Here is a 21,254-nt window from a genome sequence, read left to right on the forward strand (position 1 = left end):
AGCATATGGTCTATATTTAACGCCTCTTTTTTCACAAACAGAGTGTTTCGAGAAAACTCTCATTCAGAAGTCCCAATACATGAAAGGTTTATGAGATAATGAAAATTAAAGTTAAAAGTAATGTATAAATGTAAGGTAGCATAATAATAAGTGATATTCTCTGAAAGCTCTCAGTAGTAATGAGGTTTAACTCAGGGAAAATTTAACATAGTGATTCTTATCCAGTCTTGTCATAGAATAGGGTGGTGATTATCAAATATTTATAGGAAACTAAACTGTTTAAACTCTTCATATTTTAATCCTTTATGAATACCTAAAACATTTATAGATAGTACTTTATTTAGTGGACAACTTGAGGTCATGCTGGTGTACCAAATGCATGGATGGGTGAACTCTATCTTTGTGTAACATAAGAAAGTGGAAACTTAGCACCAAAAATGTGTCTGTTGGCAACTCTCCAGTTTCCTTTAAAAGAAATACGAAATACTGTATTTTTTTTAGAACATTTATTCATTTGCCATTTTCCCAGCAAATACTTAATGAGTTCTTACTATGTACCAGGCACTATTCTAGGTTTAGAAGCCAAACTGATTAAAACCAACCACAGTTCTTCCTCTTCCAGAGCATACATTCAAATAGGAAGTGAACCATTAGGATGAAATTCAAGCAAATGAGCACAAAAGCCCTATTTTATCCCTGCCAGAATTTGCAGTGGTGTATTTGTTTATTACTGGAGTTATAAATTATTATAGTTGTTCACAGAATGATCCAAATAAAACTGAATACATGATTTTGGTGAGTGTATATACATAATGGTGGGGGACAGGAGTAGACATGGGCAGGAAAGTGAAAGTCTTTAGCTTTCATCAATTCCTTGAAAGAACCTATGAACTACTCCCTCACTCTCCAAATTAAGAACCCCAGATAAATTGTGAACTCCCTAAGTAGAGGCAACAGCTATGCATTTTCATTATTTTTTCCTAACTTCTTTAAATGACACATGATTGCATAAAGTAAAAATAATATCATATTGCTGGGTTTATAAGGCACATAGGTGTAATATATAAGACAAAAAAGTCATATGGGACAGGGATGATGTTAAGTGAGACTTACTCTTTTAAGCTTGCTATATTTATTTGAAATAATTCAGTATTAACTCTAAGCATATTGAGGTAAGTTAAAGGTAGATATTATAATCTGCAGAACAAACACAAGAAAAGTAAGCAGTGAAGTATTGCTAAAAACAAAACAAAACCCAATAAACAAATGAAAGTGAAATACTAAAATGTTAGCTTAACACAAAAGAAAGGAGGAACAAAGAACAAAAAAAAAAAAGAGAGAGAGAGAGAGAGGAGACATATAGAAAGCAAATAGCAAAGTCCACCGATATCAGAGTAAGCCCAGTAAGTCTGAAGAGCTAGACACTCCATTCAAAAGGCAGAGATTGTCAATCTGGAATGAAAACCCAGGAGCTGCTATATGTAGTCAATAAGACAAACTTTACACACAGACATACAAAACAGGTCGAAAGTCAGAAGATAAAGAAAGATATATCATGGAAGCAAAAAGCCAAAATGGCCACATTAATACCTGACAAAATAGATTTCTCTATGAGTAATCCTAAAAACAAAGAAGATCACTTTGTGATGATAAAAGGGTCCATTATATGTGTATGTGCACCTAATAACTGTTTCTGAACACAGACAAGAAATGAAAAGGGAACTAAAGGAAGAAATGGACAAATTCACATTCATGGTTGAGGCTTTGAAGCTAAAAAACAAATATTTTAAAATTTTTATATAATTCAAATCTCACAGTTCTAATCTGATAAATTATTTTCATATTTTGTTATGTGTATAACAATATTCTGCTGTCTTAAGCAAAATCAATGTGATACAGTCCCATTTTCTGTTTTCCTTCATACCCAGATCTTTAGAAAAGGAATTTCTGATCCTTGCCTCCAGTCCATTATGTGCTTTTGCCATAACATACCATCTCTTTCTTTATTAAAAAAAAATTTATACACACACACACACACACACACACACACAGATAGTGCCTCCCCTGCACATCCCTTCTGTTTCCCCATCCTGTCATAGAAAAATCTACTCTCCATGCTTCTGTATTTACGATGCAAGTTTGTACCCATAAATAGTCTATACTATTATCTTGTGCTTTGGAATCTTGTAAAAAGAAGGATGTATGATATATTAAATATATATTGACACATGTAAACTGAGTTTATTTTAATTGATGTTTATAAACCAGTCCTTAGCCAGTCCTCTTCTGGGGACACTTTGTTTGCATTTCCTAGCTGTTACATACAATGTTGCAGTTGAGTATTCCCTAAAGCATGGCTTCCGCTCTGCTTAGGTTCTATCAGATTGCTCTCTGGAGAGCTTGTCCCACTTTACTTTCCCTCAGGACTGTGAGCATTCAGAGTTCTCCTCGTCCTCACCAAAACTTGATCCCAGATTTTTCCATTTTTTCCCAATTATTATATTTAACATTACATTTCCCTAAAAACAAGTGAGGGTAAACGTCTTTTTCATGTGTTTGTTGGCCTTTTGAATTTCCTTTTCTGAAATTGCCTTTTCATTCACTTTTTAAGTTGGATTGATTGTCTTTCTCTGAGAAATTTATAGTTCTCTTATGTGTTTTGAATACTACCTTTGTTGGCAGCAAGGATTCTAAGTGTGTTCTCTGCGCTCTTGTCTTTTGGCTTCACTTATGGTAACTTTTAGCATACTATAGCTTTTAAATTATAAAGTAAATAACTGTATGTTTTCTTTTATAGTTTGTGCTATCTGGTCCTTATTTAAAAATTCTTCCCATCTCAGTGTCAAAAAGATGTGCCTTCTGTATTTTGTGTAAAAAGATTTCAAGTACAGTGAATTATTTGGTTCCTTCATCTGTTGAGAATTTACAGATGATGTTGGGAAGGGGGGATGTTTTATCTTTATCCTGATGTAGAGCTCCCTCTAACTTACCATTTCTGCTTGGTACCACATGCCCTTCTCCTCCGAAGCCTTTCTATGCTCTCTTCTTTAGGTCGATTTGAGTAGCTCCACATAAAGACCACACTATTTTAATTACTCAAACTTTATATCATATCTTGAAATCTGATGAGCCTTATTATGTTTCTTTAAAATTACTTTGGCCATTGTGGATCCTTTGATTTATTTTAAAATCTTTTTATTATGATACACACACACACACACACACACACCAAATATTCATAAACTATAAATGTCATGAAACCAAACAAGTCACTATAAAGTGAACACACCCATAAAAACCCATACAGGCCAGAGTACTGCCAGCCTCCAAAGCCTCTTGGCACCTCTTGCTCCTGTGACAGCTCTCCCAGGACAGACGGTCATCACCCTCATGCTTTGCTCCTTCGTTTTTGCCCTTGGTATGGATGGATGTGTGGATGGATAGACAGTTGGATAGATAGATCAGACTGATCCATTCACAAAAGTGGAATCATAAAATGTATGCATTTTTTGTCTGGCTTCTTCCTTCTCACATTATGTTTTTTAAACTTAAGCTTTATATATTCCAAATGCATTTTATTTATTTTTTTAAAGATTTTATTTATTTATTCATGAGAGACATACACACACAGAGAGAGAGAGAGAGAGACAGAGACACAGGCAGAGGGAGAAGCAGGCTGCATGCAGGGAGCCCCATGTGGAACTCGATCCTAGGTCTCTCAGATCACGCCCTGGGCTGAAGGTGTCGCTAAACCGCTGCACCACCAGGGCTGCCCTCCAAATGCATTTTAGAGTTTGTTTGTTTGTTTGTTTTTTGTAACAGTTTGCTGTTCTGTAGATAATTGTTTTTCCTTTCTAGGCAGTCTGTTTTATCTCTGGTAACTTTTAAGGACTTTTTCTTTGTTTCACTACAATGCATCTAGATATAAATTTCATTTTGTTATCCTTTCTGGGACTCTTGCATTTTCAATCTGAGGTTTACATTCTTTATTATAAATTCTGGAGAACGCTTAACTATTCTCTCTTGAAATACTGTCCTGTTCTCCCCACCTCCCCCCATAGTCTTCTTCTGGAATCTCTATGAGACCTACACTAAGGGCCTCTCTTCTCTGTCTGGAATCTAATGGGCAGAGCCCTGGGCCTCCCCACTGGGCAGGCTCTGCCCACTTCAAAGCCTCTTTGATTCACACCCTACAGAGCTTTTACCTTCTCCCTGAGAAGGAGAGAGGGTGGATATGGGCTACACTGGGTAGGGGCAGGATTCAGGGTTCCTTCCTGCAGAGTTAAGGAGGACTCTGCTTCCCTCCCTCCTGCCTTCACAGTCCTTGGTGCCTCTAATCCATGAGGCTCTCTAAGCTCCAGGGGACCTTGCCAGCATTTGGATTTACCTTTCTTCCCATTAGAAATCACTTCCATTACTCAGCGTGTTTTCCATTTTGTTAGTGTGGTTCGGGATTGTAGATGCTTTCTAGTTTCATTGAGTGTGGAATTTGTTTCCATTTTCTTTGTTGTTCTGTATTGTTTTTGAGAGAAGTGGCATACAAATGATTTGAAACCTAGTCCTCTACATGGTCTCTTCTCGCTGTCCCAGTCTGTCTTTTGCTCCTACCACTGCACCAGAACTGTTCTTACAAGGTCATCAGGGCTTCCATTTCACCAAATCCAGTGCTCATTTTCCTCCCTGGCCTGGTTGAACCTGGAGCTGCATGGTTCATAGCTGGCTTTTCCCAGCCTAAAACTGTTCTCTTCACTTCGGTGATACCAAGCCCTCCTAGTTTTTCTCCTCTCCCTTGGCAGCACTTCCAGGTGACATCACTGGCCTCTCTCCCACTCTGTCCATGCACAGAGAATTGCTGTGTTGAATTGTGTTGAATCTACATCCTCTTCTCCCTTTTGCTGTTTGTCCCATGCCCTTGCCATTACCTAATCCCAGGGCTTTAACCACCGTCAGTGCCTGTGGGCCCCGAATCCTTACCTCTGTTATGTTTTCCCTTGAGTTCCAGATGTGTAGACCTGACTACCCACTTGATATCCCACTGAGATCTCGAATAGATGCTGCCAGGCCCATTGCTGCATCGCATGTGCTGTTTGCACTGCCTGAAAGGTTCTTCCTCTGAGTCTTCAAATCCCTGGCACCCACCCCATTATCCTGAGGAGCTTTGTTCAAATGTCACTTCCTCCAAAGCTTCCCTGACACCTGACCTACAGACAGTCCCTGCTCCAGGCCACTTGTTTTCTTCACAGAACTTGCTTGATGTTTGCTCATTTATTCCCTATTTTCCATACTGACCACTATTACCTCTGTGAGTAGGGCCTTGTTGATCTTGTCTTCCACTGACCTCTAAGTGCCTGCAACAGTGTCCGGGGTATAGTAGATGCTCAGCAAATTCTTGCCTAATTAATTTAAATTGTATTAAGAAAACACTGAAGTGTACTTTTCTCCTATTAGCACATTGTCAAATACATTCTAACTTGGTGAGAATAATTCAACTTCTTATCCTCAAAATCAAATTCACAAAATTCAAGTTGTTAGTTGTTTTTTTTTTACAAAGGAATAGCCATACTCATTTTAACCTAGAAAACCATAGTCTTTAGATGTCTATTACTGTACAAATTACCTTAAAGATGAAAAATAGGCTTATTTGTAAAGAGAATTGTGAATTAGTATTGGCAAGGATTTTATTTTTTTAAGGATTTTGAAACTAGAAAAATCAGTACTTGAAAAATGTATTAGAACAAAATGTAGATTCTCTAATTTTGTGATAAATTTATTATATGCTGGATCACATCATTGGCCATTAAAGTTGTTTTCTGCCAGTACCTGTCTCTGATGGCCATCTGCCAATAAGAGTAACCACAGAGTTAGTACACTGTGAAAGTGTTTTTGATAATCAGATCTCGTATGGCTTTAAGAAAATATTGTTTTTTAAAATATTTTACCAGTTCGTTGAGTGTTAAGTGGTTAGAATTTTGCTGTCTTTTCTAGCTTAATAAAAACAAATTTGTTCACTGACTAAATTTTTGTTGATTTGAAACAAATTGTTGTACTGCTTCCTATTCTGCAGCTTAGAAGGAGTTTTGATTATCACCCAATGCTACTAAAATGAAGAAAAATAACATCTGAAGTATTTTATGGTTATTGATTTCTGTGTTACTATGTTCATTAATATCATTACGTTGAAACAATCCAGTTGGACTTTTCTTCTTTCAGATATCAGGCATCTGCTACAACAGCAAAGTGTTCCAACTCCAGCAGGTGCTCTGCGTTCCCAGATGGATGGCAAAGTTCTTTTCTTGGACACTTGAGCCTATCTTCTCATCTCCAGAACCCACCACTGAAGCCAGAATCGGGATGGGAGCCACAGTAGACATCCAGAGACAGCAAAGGATGGAGCTGCTTGACCGGCAGCTGATGCTTTCTCAGTTTGCACAAGTGAGAAGGCAGAGACAGCAGGTAAGCAACAGGCAGAGACAGCAGGTAGCAACAGAATAGTAATTCAAAATGCAGAAATACTCAGTGGTCTCAGTACACTTCGCCTCTGTGACTGTTGGTGTGATTGAGAGTACATTTTACCCCTAAGCATTGCAAGGTGGATCATTTGACATTTCAAGGTAGGATGGAGGTCTCTGATAGCTGTCTCTGATAGGCTTTCTTAGCTGTGTGTGTGTGTGTGTGTGTGTGTGTGTGTGTGTGTGTGTTTAAAAAAAAACAACAACAACAAAAACTGCAGCCGAAAGACTGGTCAAACTGGACATTCTTGTTCCACTTCTATTAAATAAACATGATTTCTTAGAGAAACACCAACCTAGTTAACAAGATATGATATTTATCTGCTCTTATAATCTTGTAAAAGCCACAGTGTCTTCCTGTTAAAATGCTTATTATCATGTGCTCTGGAGTGAAGAGCAGATGTAAAACTTCTCGATGGAGAGAATATGAAGGTAAGAAAGTTTCAGGGGAATAACCAATGAATCAAATCTGTTTTCTTAGCCTTGTCATTGATATCAGGAAATCTTGAGCATTTATTTACAAAAACTGCTGTATTCAAACACTCTAATAGCACACTTGACTGTCAGGGGTTACTATATATCAGCCAAAACCTCACACGTGATCTTGCTTTGGCACCCTGTGATACAGCTTACTGGGCTCTTCATTTCTCATGTCCATCTTCTTTACCCTCTGGGGTGTGAGAGAGGATACCATTCTCTCTTGCCATCTCCCTATCCCTTGCCCTTATTGTGTGTGAGAAGTAGGTCTGCAGGCCTCACAGTGGTCTGGAAAAATGGCATCAAGTGTGGCATCCCAGATGTCCCATTGGAGATATGGGTCCCAGCATTTAGATCTGGATTGGAAGAAGGGGTCCCTTATGAATGGGTTGACTCTACAGGTGAAAAACAGAAGCAGAGGGTGTTCCCTACAGATGTATTTGAACTTGAGATGACTCTAGAATGTACAACAAAGATACCTGTGATACAGTTAAATGTGGAGGACAGACCACCCTCTCAGAGAGGTCAGAGCTGGGGGTAGAGATCATGGAGTCAACTTTGTAGGGTTGACTAGGTGCTAGGTGAGTTCTTTAAGAGAATTACATCCAAGATGAACAGAAGCTATAGATGAAGCCTCATATGTAGCAAGAGGAGGAGCTGGATTCTTAAAGGAAATAGAAGGAAGAATGAAAAGTATGAGAACTCAGAATGACCAGTGTCCAAAAAATGAAGTAAGGATGAGTAAAAATATTTTTCAGGTAGAAAGGGCAAAGCTGTGAGGGAGAGAAACAAATAGGGTAGGATTCTGAGGTTTCTGGCTTAGATAATGGGATAGATTGATGATAGCACCGTCTCACCAATATCGAAAGGGTAGATTGGGGGGGGTGGAATATATTGACTGGGGTACTTTTGGAATACCTGGGAATCCCATCAGATAGCTACGGATCTCATGCTCATGAGCAAGCCAGAGAAGTTGAATCGCTCAGCTTAGCATCCCCAGACCCAGTTTTATGCATGAAGTTTCTCAGGGAATGCTGTCAGGATTGGTATCTTTTGGAGGAGTGATGGTCAAGGACACAGGGAGGCTGAACAACAGTTATGAAGAGGGTCTGAGCCAGCCTTACAGAGAGCTGTGGAGATAAGGAGAGCCCTTCCAGATTGCACTAGATTTGGCCAAGGAGCTAAAACTGGCAACCTCCACCAGCTGGTCACTGGGAGCAATTGCAGGTCTTGGACCAACCGGCTCTCCTTAGGTACATACTATCCACAGAATGGGTGTCCCTGCCAACAATCCCCGTCAGCAGGAAGACCAAGCACTTCAGTCCTGGGGAGGTAGGGGATCTGGGCGGCAGACCAAAGCATCCACCTGTTGGTGCTGCTTGCATCTCTTATTTGACATAAATTCTTGGAGCAGCTCCTCCAAGACTCTAATGACAGTCTTTCCCCAGGAGAGACCTTCAGGAGGAAGGTTAATAGGACACATTTCATCCCCTTCTGAGGAAGCTGATCTCCAGGCCATACTGGTCATTATCTCCGTCTTCTACTGTCCATTCCACCCTTGGCTGGCAGACATACTTGGTGCAGTGATACAGAGCCTCATCCCTGTGAGCTCTGAGTCCCCAATTACCACACCTTTCTCAGGCCATGTCTGCTGCCTTTGTCCTCTTACTGTAAAAAAGGGGCCACGGGAGTACCGAGGGATGCCCTAGTGCCACACATACTTTTTCCTCCTACTTTTTGTCCCCCCCACTGTACTTTTTCCTGAGGATTGCAATTAATTAGTCCTGCCATGATAATGATTTCTTTCCTTGCCTGTTGCCCTGTTGGCACAAGAGCTCAAAAGGGCAACAGCTATAACTTAAAATGTAATCACCTTCTTACTTTGTCCCTGATGGAAATGTGTTACCCTCCTGGGAGGCAAGCTCTCTAAACCCACGGAATCTAGTTTCAGGGACCAGAAGCCCAGATTCCCAAGTGGGTCACTGGGTGAGAGGGTAATCAGGGCCACTTCCACTCTGACCTCTTTATTTCCAAGATCCATGTGTTCTACCTGTTGGGGACCTAGCACCCAGGTAATGGTTGTTAATTTAGGGTCTGTACTGCTTGGCTGGAGCCCACAGTGCCATCCTTGTGGGGCATCCTCTCCAAACTGGCAATACACTTGTATGTTCATCTGGCTGTCTTATTGGTCTGGCGGGCTGGCAGCTCCTAGGTCGTGTGATATGTGAGAGGATCAGTGCATCCCACTTCACTTTGCTGTAAGTGATCTTGTGATCTGATGCAATGTTAGTTGGAACCCTGGTCAGTAGACCAAACTTCAGTAAACCCGTAGATGGTGGTGCTGGTTGACAGAAAAGGCAGGCAGACCTAGAACCAAAATATATGTCGATTGCAGTGAAGATGAATTGCTGCCTTTGTTATAGTCAGCTCAGGCTGCCATACAGAATATCACAGACTAGGTGGTCTAAAAACAGAAAATTCTCTTCTTACTGTTCTGGAGGCTAGAATTCCAAGATCAAGGTGCTGGCAGGGTTGGTCTTTGGAAAGGACTCTCCCTGAGTTGCAGATGACAACCTTTTCACTCTGTCCTCACATGGCCTTTTCCCACACTATGCATGCTCCTAGTGTCTCTTCTTATAAGGACACCTATCCTATTGGATTAGGGTCCCACCCTTACAACTTCATTTAACCTTCATTACCTCCTTAAAGGACCTGTCTCCAAATATAGTCACGTTGGGTGTTAGGGGACTTCAGTCTGTGAATTTGGGGGTGAATTTATGAGTCCATAACACTGTCCCTTCCAAGGTGGAAAGGGCCCGGTATAGCCTGTCTTGCATGGACTGTTGCTTCTCCTCAAGGGATGGTGATGTATGAGGGCTCTGTATCGGTCTCTGTTGCTGGCGGTCACTAGTCCAGCCTGGACAGGGGGGCCCCAGGCATAGCCTCCATCCCTGCCGTCATGGCCACTCTGTTCCTGTGCCAGCACTGGGGGTGCCGGTGAGAGAGGCTGGTTGATGTCCATTGGCTGAGTCATTCTGTCTCCCTCTTCTGTAGTAGATGTTTCTGGTAGATGAGCATTCCAATGTAATGCTCAAGTCTTGTTTCAGTGTATGCCTTTATGTTTCTTTTGCCTTGTGCTGTCGTGTGTCATCTCACCACCTGACAACTGCTTAGTATTCTGTCACCCACCCACCTGTGGTCCTCACTTGGCTCTGGGGTCACAGTCGGTTGTTACTTGAGACTCTCTGAGCAAACTGGGTGGGTCCTTTGTGGGCACAAGAGAAGTGAAAAATATGCCCTTCCCGTTAATGATTCTGTGATCAACTTCAAGGAGCTTGAGCAGATATACTTGAATTAGATAATACCCGGGTACAACAAAAGCATTGGCCTGAGCACCCTGGGTGTAAGGTATTGGAGAAGAGCCCCATCAGTGTGGCATGATACTGTGTGGTTTCAGGGCTTAGGAGGACAGGCAGGATTGAATGGGCTGAGATGAGGCAGATTTATCCCCAAGCAGAGGACCAGCAGGAGTGAGGCAGGCACAGAGGTGATAAAGAGGTCCTGGAAAGGAAGACGTCTGGGAGGCCCTCTGGTTGAAGCGCAATGGGGCATGCAGTCACCCCCCCACACACACACACACACCCCCCTGCTGAACGATGACAGGGCACAAGTGAGAGAGGAAATCATGTTGCACCTGTAATAGAGGGAGAGGCGTTTAAACCTGACAGCATATTTGGGTTTTGACATGGGAGGCTGTGAAATGTGGTTTAGCCAGTAGTAAAGGTAGGACAGTGTTCTAGAAAAATCCATAGTATTGCAGTGTATACAGTGAAATGGAGAAAGGAGAGAGCAGGGAGGAAGAGACAGAAGATCTTTAAATCTAGCTCTCAGCTGTGAGCTGAGGGCTGTCTCCTTACTGAGCACCTCTCCACTGGCTCCCTCTTGTTTCTCAAGGCTCTGCCATCCCGGCAGGTGACCCCCAGTCCCTCCTGTTCACCCCGCCGTCAGCTCCAGCAGCCAGATCTAGATTACAGACCTGACTCCCTCTCTCCCAGGCTCCAGACCCAGACATCCCACCCCCTATAGGACATGCTCCACAGGCTCGTGAAGTCTTCCATTTCTTTGCTAAACTGGCTTCTCCTCCTGGCTCCTCCTGGCTTCTCCTGGCTCCCTCCCTGAATGAAAAGCACCATCATCTACCTGCCCAGAGACTCAAGCCAGAATGAGGCTTCACCTCAGCAGTAGAAAGCCATTCTTCCCTGTTCCATCCCACTACCTTAGATCATTGTCCCTTAGCTCTCACCTGGAGCCTGGCCACAACTCCCTGTCCCCACCCAGCCCCATGAGTCGTCCCCCAGAGTGATCTCTTTAGAGGCACAAATATGACTGTTTTACTCCACCAGACTCCTTCAGAAACTCTTCATGGCTTTCAGGATAGTTAGCACTCATTACCCGGGGCCCTTCTTGTGTTTTAGCCACCTGTCCTCCCCTGCCCCATGGTGCAGCCTTAGGCTAACCTTGCTCAACTGGTCGGAGCACATCAGAGCCCCAGTGTTGGTCACTGCTTGCCTTCACCTTCCTGTGCCAACATGCCCACCGCCCACCCCCACACACAGGCTTTACTTGTAACTCCTATTCACTCTCCAGTCTTCCTTTCAAGGGTCACCTCCTCTGGGAAACCTCATGCAGTCTCTTGGTGTGGCTCTGATCCTCTCTCTGTTCCTACAGCCCCTGGGTGTCTCTTGCATGGTACTCCCCAGTTAGATACCTCACTCCTAATTTATTTCTCTTCCTCTACCAGTAGGGTGTCTTGGGGAGAAAGGTGGGTAGAGACCTTTTTTTTTGTATCTGCAGTATGTGAGTAGTGCTTGGCACATGGGAGGAACTCACATATTTGGGAAATTAATGATTAAATATGTGTACAATAAATATTTACAGAATTACTTAATGTCCTGAGGCCAGCTGAATGCAGGTGAATAGTCAGGGGGAAGGTATACAGATAACCTCAGAAAGGACTAGTGTGAGGCAAACCATTAAAGATCCCCAGAGACCCATGTTTCCAGAGTGCAAAGAGAGGAGAAAGGAAAGCAGTTCCAGGGAGATAAGGAGAAAACCACAAGGTGCAGCAGCCAGGGAGAATAGAATGTTTGAGGGAAAGTGGGAGAGGAGGTGTTCAGATTCAGGTACTTTCCTCCCCAAATTAAAAGCCAGGCAGAGATAGTGAGGAGGAAAAGACCAGTAGACTCAGCAAGAACTGGTTCAGTTTTGAAGAGTGTCAGTGAGAATGCAACATTGAGAAGCCACACATGGATTGGAAGTGGAGGAGGAGCATGCATCACTTCTATTCTGAGCAGCTGGCCTCATTCTCAGAGACAGCTACGGTCATGACAGCAACACTCTTTAAAGTTAACTGCAATGTTATATGAGCAAACATCTTTAGAATGTTCCATAGTGTATACACATTCCATGGCTTCTAAGGACAGTGAACGGTGGGATGACTCTGTAGACCTTGCTTCCTCTAGCTCTTGAGACCAGAACACTGACAGAGTCAGTGTGTAATGTCCTTAGGTTCATCAGGCACAGCGGTATGTATGATCTTTCTGAACATTGCCATGGTACTTACTGCTGAAAAGCCCATGGACCCTTGTCTCAAGGTCATAATGACGATCACTGAGTTTACCACATGGTAAGGCTCCAGTCCTTCCTTCTGGTTCTCCTCACCCTCCACCGCCATGGTCTTCCCACTCCTCTGTGCATTCACATGGGGCAAGGTGTTAGTTATGCCATGACTCTGCTCCTCTCCCCATGACAAGATAGCAGGCTGCGTGGCTGGTGACAGTTCAGAGTCTTTTTGCTACTTGCAGCTGTGGATCATTTTTCCATTCGGGGCCATTACATAACTTTTCACAAGTTTGTGCTTTCTTCATTCAAGTAGTATGTAGCTCTTGAAGACCAGGAGCTATGTGTTTTACTTATTTTTGTCTCTCTTGGTCCTACTGAAATGAGTAGCCCTGAAGGAATGATGGACATTTCTCTGGCCCACAAGAGATTTGCAGCCCACTCCCTACTAGGGGAAGAGAGATGAGTCAGTACCAGGTGCTGGGTCCCTGCTGGAGTTCGTATGCAGCAAAATGAGAGTCCCAATCCCTCTCTGTGGCTGACAGGAACCTTGAAGATGCCAGCATTCAGGTAGGGTTTCAGGCCCAGGAAACCTTGGGAGAAAAAGCAGAGGAGCTCCAAATAGCTGTGGGAGTGACAAGTGATTGCCTTTGCCTGAGCACAGGTTTCCTGAAGGAAGAGGCTGGGGAGAGTGCAAAGGCCCGGACAAAGAGGGTTGTAGGCCATGTGAAGAATTGTTTTTCCTTTTGTTCTTCAAGGAGTCATGAAGCCTTTTAAGCAGGAGAGCATGTTAGGTTTGTTTTTTAAGGATTGTTTTTGGCCATAATCTGAGTGATCAGTGGAAAAGGTGACCCTGGAGGAAGAAGACCAGTGGGGATGTGATGAGGACTCTGGGTTTTCAGGATATTCATGGTGGCGAGGCAGAGCTCCCTCACGGAATAATAGTAAATGGCCACAATGGGGCTTTGCAGAACCTCGGTGCATTCACACCTCCAGGGCAGACGCTTAAATTCCCCAGTCATGAACATTTGAATGGGGTTGCTGCATGCATCTCCACAGGTTCTCTGCATATAGGAGCCTCTCCACCAGTAATGATGGGAGAAACTCTGATGCTCGCAATAGAAAAGCAGCAGGATGTAAAAGAAGGAGCAAGTAATTTGTTTAGGGATCAACTCTGGGTTGACAGGAGATCTGTATACATACCTAATAGTGTTGTCATGAGAATAAAATAATTTATACAGACTTACTTCATATAACAGAAAAATCTATTAAGTATTAGTATTATAATCTCATTGGACATCTGTTTTCTGGCTCTCAGAATATTTGAGAAACAGTTCTGGTTTAGGAGCTAACCTGATAGTTGCTACTCTTGAAAACTTGTAACCTTTAGAACAAGGGTCAGTAGGCTGTGGCCCATGGGCCAAACCCAAAACTAAGAATGGCTTTTGCATTTTCAGAGATCTTCAGTTTTGCCTCCTGGTCTTCAAAGCCTAAGACATTCACTAGCTGACCTTTTATAAAAAGAACTTTGCCAACCAATTGCTCTAGAAGATTATATGACTAGCAACTTTGAAAGTGAAGTTTTACTAAAAGTCTTAATTCTCTCTGGGTTCTGATCATCTGTTATTTGTGTGTCCACCATTTTCTCTGTTGGCTGATGATGTTAATGCCATTATATGCCACAACACTGACTTGGTGATCGAACTTTTCCAGAAGGTACATCTGTAAAAATCTCCATTTCCCTTGGAACCACATTTAAGGTGAAGCCCATTGAGGGTGCACAGTGCTTTGGATAAGCCAAGTGGAAGTTTTGTCAGCAAAGCAATGGAGTCCATTGGTGCTAGTTTCTTTATTACCTTTTTGTTTTTTTGACCTTCCCAGTGTTTCCTGAATGATCATCACCTCTGTTTTCAGTAATAAGCAGTCTGTTTGACCTGCAAGGAAAGAAGATGTTGCTGCCTATAGCAGTTCACCATTATTCACAGGTGCATTTCAGTTATTTTCGCAGTGTTCAGTTGAACTGAGCTAGCTATATTCTCTCACCCTCTCTTAGTTACATTTTGTGGCTGTGAAAATTGTTTCTCTCTTTACCCAGCGACGGTTGTTAGGTAACACCTAACACATACATTATTATGAGTCATATTTGCCTTGTAAATCATGAGTGTTCCTCTCATTAATCAAGTATTTTTAATTTAGTAAAATATTTTTTAGGGTATTAAAAGTGCTTTTAGGTTCTCAATGTGTTTTTTAAGTTTTTAATAACTTTATTGAGATAGAATTCACATACCTTATAATTCATCTACTTAAAGTGTACAATTCCATGATTTTTAGAATATGGACAGAGTTGTACAACCATCAGCACATTCAATTTTAGACTGTTTTTATTACCCCAAAAAGAAACTGTACCCAGTAGCACTCACTCCTCAATCTCCCCATACCCCTAGCTCTAGGCAGTCGGTAATGTGTTCTTTCTAGACTTACCTGTTCTGGACTGTTCATACAATGGAATCATACCCCGTCTGGTCCTTTGTGGCCTGCTCATCCTTGTTGACAGTATGCGTGATTATTCTGTGATGTGTTTAAACAGCAGGACCCACCTGGTAGACCTTTGTGCTAGCATGTGCTATCCAGTGGACTGAGTTTCTGTCATTGTCCCTTCATCTGGCTAGGTGTCTGATAAGCTTCTTACTCACCTCTTGGCCACACCAGCACTACAATTTCCATTAACACTTTCCTGGGCAGCCCGGGTGGCTCAGCGGTTTAGCGCCGCCTAATCAGCCCAGGGCATGATTCTGGAGACCGGGGATCGAGTCCCATGTTGGGCTCCCTGCATGGAGCCTGCTTCTCCTTCTGCCTGTGTCTCTGCCTCTCTCTCTCTCTCTCTCTCTCTCTCTCTCTCTCTCTTTCTCTTTCTCTTCTCTGTCTCTGTGTCTCTCATGAATAAATAAATAAAATCTTTAAAAAAAAATACTTACTTTCCACAAAATATAATTGATGTTCAGCCAGACTCTGGGAAGCATCACAATGAACAAGACATCATAGCATGATCCTTCCTCTCTCTGAGCCGAGAGTAGAACAAGACAATTACTGTAAAATGTCATGAGCACTCTTCTTGGAGAAGCACCCTGCCTAGCAATTGGGGGTTAAGAAATAGTTTGTGCAGGAAATACGTTCTAAGTGAACCCTGCAAACTGTATACCTGTCCGTACCTTCACGTGTGTGTGTGTGTGTGTGTGTGCACACACACACATAGCATAGGAGTCCACCTTGAATCCAGAGGAGCAAGTTCTCAGCCTGGATGAACCCAGGCAGCCTTGAAGACAGCATGTGGCATGTGGCACACTTCTCAGCACTTTTCCTTTTTAACTTTGCTCTTTCGCTTTTTGGTGCAATTTGATTTAAAAACCATTCTTGCCACGTTTCTCTGCTGCCTTGTCAACAAAGCAATCTAATCAGTTAGAGCTAGTTTTTTTATGACTTTTTTCTTTTATGAGTATGAAGTGTATAGTATCAGGTACGGAATAAGTTACTAGTGCTTAGTTGATAAAAATCTGCAAATTAAATGAAAATTAGGTGCGAGAACGCTATTTTCAAGTGAAATTAAAGCTAAGCTGTTTATCTCAATCTGTACCTTCTTGCAGAAACTGTTATGGTTTTGGTGCTCTTCTAGTTGATTGTACTGACCTTTTTGACGAAAATTCAGAAGAGAAAGATAGGATCAATCTAAATTCTAATCCCTTTCCAAGACTGACTCATTAAGTGACCTCAAGAAAATCATTTCTATTTTCCATTCTGCCTTGGTGTCTTCATGAGAAAGAAGAGTGTGGTGCAATCTCATGATGCTGTACTCAGTATTTTGGAGAGATAGAAGCTATAAGCAATTCTAGTCCTTTTCATAACTTTTTATACTCTTATTAATCACTTTTTAAAACCACAACTGAATGTAGAGATATACCCTAAAGCAGACATAATGCTAAACAGGTATATTAGAAAAATCATCCTCATAATCACTTCACAATTTTTTTCAACCCAAAAAAGCCATCCCTCTGTGTTTTCAAAAACAGAAAATGTTTCTAGTGCAGGAACGATCATTGGGGTACCCAGGAGTTTCTTAGGAAAAGTCCTTCTGATCATCTTGCGAAGGAATCTCTTGGGAAAAATCCTTCTGATCATCTTAGATTTCGTAGAACCACCTCAGGTTCAGACCCTGTAGCCCTGGTCTGTGGTTGACAGATGTGGTTTTGTGCATAATGCAGCAGGAGCCCAGGAATTTCCAGAGCGGTGAGTAATGATTCTTGTCCGAGATTATAATACAGATTAGTGATACCGAGATTTTTAAAAAATCATACTTTTTAAAGGGATAGAGATTTATGCATGCATGTTGAGCCTGGATTCCAGGGTAGACAGTGGGAAGCGAGCATGGGCTTTGGGCTAGGAGTGGCCACTGCACAGTGCTTCACTACTCTGCATCTGCCTTCCTCCCTGGGAGACTGTTCACTCTGCAGTTCTAGTAGGGGTGGTTGCTCAAGGAGTTCATAGCTCATAGAAGTCCTTGATCAATGCAGTAACACCCAGAAATAGACAGGAGAGTATAAAATGGAGGCCCCCTAGACCAGTGTCTGCCTAGGAATCCCTCCTGCAACAGCTCTGGCAAGTGGCCATTAGGCTCTTTTTGAGAGAGAACTGCTTGGTTCAAGATATTCTTTAATCTATTGATTAGGGGCACCTGGGTGGGTCAGTCAGTTAAGCATATGCCTTTGGCTCAGGTCATTATTTCAGGGTCGTGGGATCAAGTCCCACATTGGGCTCCCTCCTCTGCCAGGACCCTGCTTCTCCCTCTGCCTCTGCCTCTTGCTGTCTCTCATGAATAAATAAATAAAATCTTAATATATTGATTAGGAAGAGGCAACTCTTAATTAGTTTAAGAATCATCTAGATTAGCTTCCCATTTTACAGATAGGGAAACCTGGACTTAGTGTTAATATTTTTTAAAATCAACAACTTGACTGAGTTCTATAGAAGTTCAGCAAAGAGAGAGTGCATGCAGTAAGTATTTGGATTGTCGAGAAAGAAGCCAATTACAAATATAAAACAAGAGCTGGATCCTGTACAAACTGGTAGGAGGAAGGACAGTCAGAACAGGGGTGGGCATTTTAGGGACAGGCACACTTTATGAGGGACACAGTGAGTGGAAGGAACATGCAGGAGAGAAGAAGAAATAATTTAAGATGGGTCTGGTTTTGGAAGACCTTCAAACAGGATGACATTTTAGATACGATGCAGTAAGATTTTCAGTAGAGGCAGTGGCATTGTGAAAGGGCTTATCAGGAAGTTTCACCTAGTTTATGCATTGGACAGGGACAGCATTGATGGCAGTGCTGTCACTCACCTGAGTGCTGCAGGTATTGGACAGGGGCAGCTTTTGTGGCAGTGATGTCACTCATCTGAGTGCTGTAGGTATTGGACAGGGACAGTGTTGGTGGCGGTGATGTCACTCACCTGCAGGGATGTGAGTATTGGACAAGGATGGCGCTGGTGGCAGTGATGTCATCCAAGAGGCTGTTGGCTTAGTATCAGAGTGGAACAACAAGGATTTATAAAGTGGCACACCCCCTTCAAAGGAAAACGCAGTATACTTGAGAATTGGCTCCGTTTGATGTACAGAGGAGAGAGAAGAGTCCAAGAGTGACCAGGCTTTCAGGAGCTCACCAAGGGAAGATCACTGCCTGCCCAGGCACACTGCTGGTTGAAGGATAAGCAAGTGAGCAAGATGTGATCACTGAAGATATGAAAATGGTTGGCCTTTTTGTGGGGGAGACGTAAAAAGAGGGGAAATCTTGAGTAATACCCACTCTCTTTTTTTTTTCTTTTTTAGAGAGGGAGTAGGGGAGAGGCAGATGTAGAGGGAGAGAAAGAATTTTAAGCAGGTTCCACATCCAGCATGGAGCCCCATGTGGGGCTTGATCTCACAACCGCAAGATTGTGGCCTGAACTGAAATCAAGAGTCAGGCGCTTAACTGACTAAGCCACACAGGCACCCCAATCTCATTTCTAATAATGGGCTTCACCTGTTCTATCAAAATACTTATGGTAACAGGCGCCAGAACTTATTTTAGCTTTGACTTTTATTTAATGATTTTTGTATAGAGCTCAAGATAAGGAGGGAAAAAATGACCAGAACTTTGGCAGGTGGAGAAGGGGAAAAACAAAAGAACACAGAAATCAGTAATTTCCATACTGAAAGATGCTTTTATTCCTGTTTTCAGGGAAGCTGCACTGAAGTCCTTACCCTCTGTTGTCCCTACCATCACTTGGGTTCAGTGGTTGCAAGCAGGTAAATAAAACTAAGATAGAAAAAAGGCTTTAGAACAAGAGATAGATGTCCTCTTTTCCTCTACCAAGTGTCCCCAGCCTGAGGCTGAGTCTGGGGGGACCGTGTGATCTCCCTCACACCACCCCTTCCCACCATCTCCTCCTCACAGAAAAGATTAAGCGTTCCTGTGCTCTGCCACAACCAAAACTACCCCTCCCCCCAAAACTGGGGTCATCTTTGCTCCTGATTTCCCATTCAAAGAGAGGGGTCAGTTAGCCACCCCCCCCCCCAGAAAAATCGTGACAGACGTGAGCACTCTCTGTAGGATTCAGTGTGTGTTCCCAGTACCACACTCCATCCTCATGCCCTGAAGGGCAGGCAGCAGAGCCTGTCACCAGGGTGGATAGTCAAGCAGAATCTGAATCCTGCTGCTCTTTTTCCAGTCCTTTCCCCTACCCACTGTGGTTCCCCCAGCAGGAATCTACCAGGTACTATGCTTTATGGCAGCAGAGGGAAGATCCATCTCTTGAGTTTGCAGCTAAAGTAGAAACTATAACTTGTTAAAATTGTACCCATGTCTCAGGAGAAGTAAGAGTGGCTGTGGAAGGAGCCTAGGGCCTCCTGAGAGAAATGTCACCACATAGCACACATGAGACTTGGGGCCCCTCCCTTGGCTTGTGCCCCAGTTTTAGTGCTCCTTGCTGCTGTAGCCCAGCCGTTGGGCTGCGTCCTAGGCTGTCACAAAGCTTCCTGATGGCAGACTCTCCAGATCTCTCTGTGCCCCTCCCCTCACCAACACCGCAGTTCAGGCCCTAGGCTGGCACTCCTAGATCTGGCCCTCCCAACCCGAGAATGGAGTGGACAGGTAAGGCCATGGCCTCCAAAGCTCTGCTGACCAGAGCAAGAAAGGAAGATGAGACGTGGCAGAGAGCAGTAGTACTGTCAGGAACTTCTGCCTTCCAAGCCAAAGGCTATAAACACTGAGCAAAAGGATGTGTTTCATCTCCTTATCTTACTCCTGTGGAAAGTGGTCTGTTTTGCTGAGAAGAATGGTATGAAATGAAGTATCTGAGCCCCCAAAACTGGTCAGTAGCATAAACCACAAAAAAAAAAAAAAAAAGAAAAAGAAAAGTGAAACCAAGAGCTGTGAGAGTAGCCTGGGATTTTGTTCAAGTGTTCATTGAGTTTCCCTCTAGCTTATTATTTTCAACACCTGCTAAGACTGCTGTCTGCCCAGGAACACACCATGACACTGGACAGGTGCAAGGGTGTAGCACTTCACACAATGTGCTACATTCCAGGTCTGGGCACTTCCATATTTGTAAGGTATTACCAGTGATTTGTTCTCTGAATATGCAGTAGGATTTATTCTGTGCCTCATCATTGACCCTCCCATCTTTTATTCAAGAGATGGATGGATTGCTAGTTTGTGTGTGTTGGCAGGGATGGGGCGGGGGCGGTGAGGGATGATTTTGTTTTTCTTTTTTCCGAGTTTTGCCATGAAACTTTCACCGATGACACAGCAGCCTCTGATACTGTTCTTTACTCTAAATGAGTAGCACATATTATTAATTGTAAGTCTGCTGAGATGGTAGTCACAGGCTGCGTCTTCATTGCCCGTTGTTTGGTTTCATGGGCTCCTTTGTTTTGTCACCCCTGCTGGGCTCCTTTGGGGCTGTAGAAAGTTAGTCTTTCTGTGTGTGTCACAGCCTACTTTATCAGGCCCCAGATAGTGCACTGCACATAGAAGATAAATGAATGAGCTGCAAGCTGTAGCTTCCACAGAGCGCTTAGAAGCAGTGTGGTGAGTTCTGAGTATCCTGTTATGTGAGGAGATAGCGTGTGGCTTCACTGGCAGCCCCCACAGTCTAGTCTCCCAGCAATGATTCTTCATAACTATTGGTTCCAGTGTCCGAGGGAGAGTGTGCCTCTTGTCCTTAAAAAATAGATCTGCCACAAGCTTTGTTCTCTGAACTGCCTTGCTTCAGCCCCTCTCATCCCTTCCATCCAAGCCATCCTTATTAGCCTACCACTTAGGTGCCCATAACAACTAACTGTGAAGTTTTTGCTAAAGAAAATCCCATAGAAAAAAAAAAAAAAAAAAAAAGAAAATCCCATAGAACTTAACTCAGCAATATGCTTCTCTGTGGGTTTGTTCATTCATTGATTCGTTCAGCGAATATTTCTTAAGTACTCACATATGAGACTGAGTCTACAAACAAAGACAAGGCAGATAGTCTCTGCCCTCATGGAGCTGCTGGCTTGCCATGAGATTTCCACCAGTCAACACGCACCCGCAGTGTATATTGTATCATGTGCTGTCCTGGGAAAGTACA

At 43.0% G+C, this 21,254-nt stretch overlaps 1 protein-coding gene across 2 annotated transcripts in view; it reads left to right on the forward strand.

Annotated features, from left to right (window-relative positions):
* Positions 1 to 21,254, forward strand: part of UBAC2 (UBA domain containing 2) — a 176,493-nt gene that overhangs the window by 126,085 nt on the left and 29,154 nt on the right. For both annotated transcript variants that reach the window (XM_026003686.2, XM_072760935.1), the window contains one exon: positions 6,211 to 6,453. In XM_026003686.2, the coding sequence (XP_025859471.2) occupies positions 6,211 to 6,453 (243 nt within the window). The remainder of the gene's footprint in view (positions 1 to 6,210; positions 6,454 to 21,254) is intronic.

This window comes from Vulpes vulpes, chromosome 6 (genome assembly GCF_048418805.1).
Source record: "Vulpes vulpes isolate BD-2025 chromosome 6, VulVul3, whole genome shotgun sequence".
Lineage (NCBI taxonomy): Eukaryota > Metazoa > Chordata > Mammalia > Carnivora > Canidae > Vulpes > Vulpes vulpes.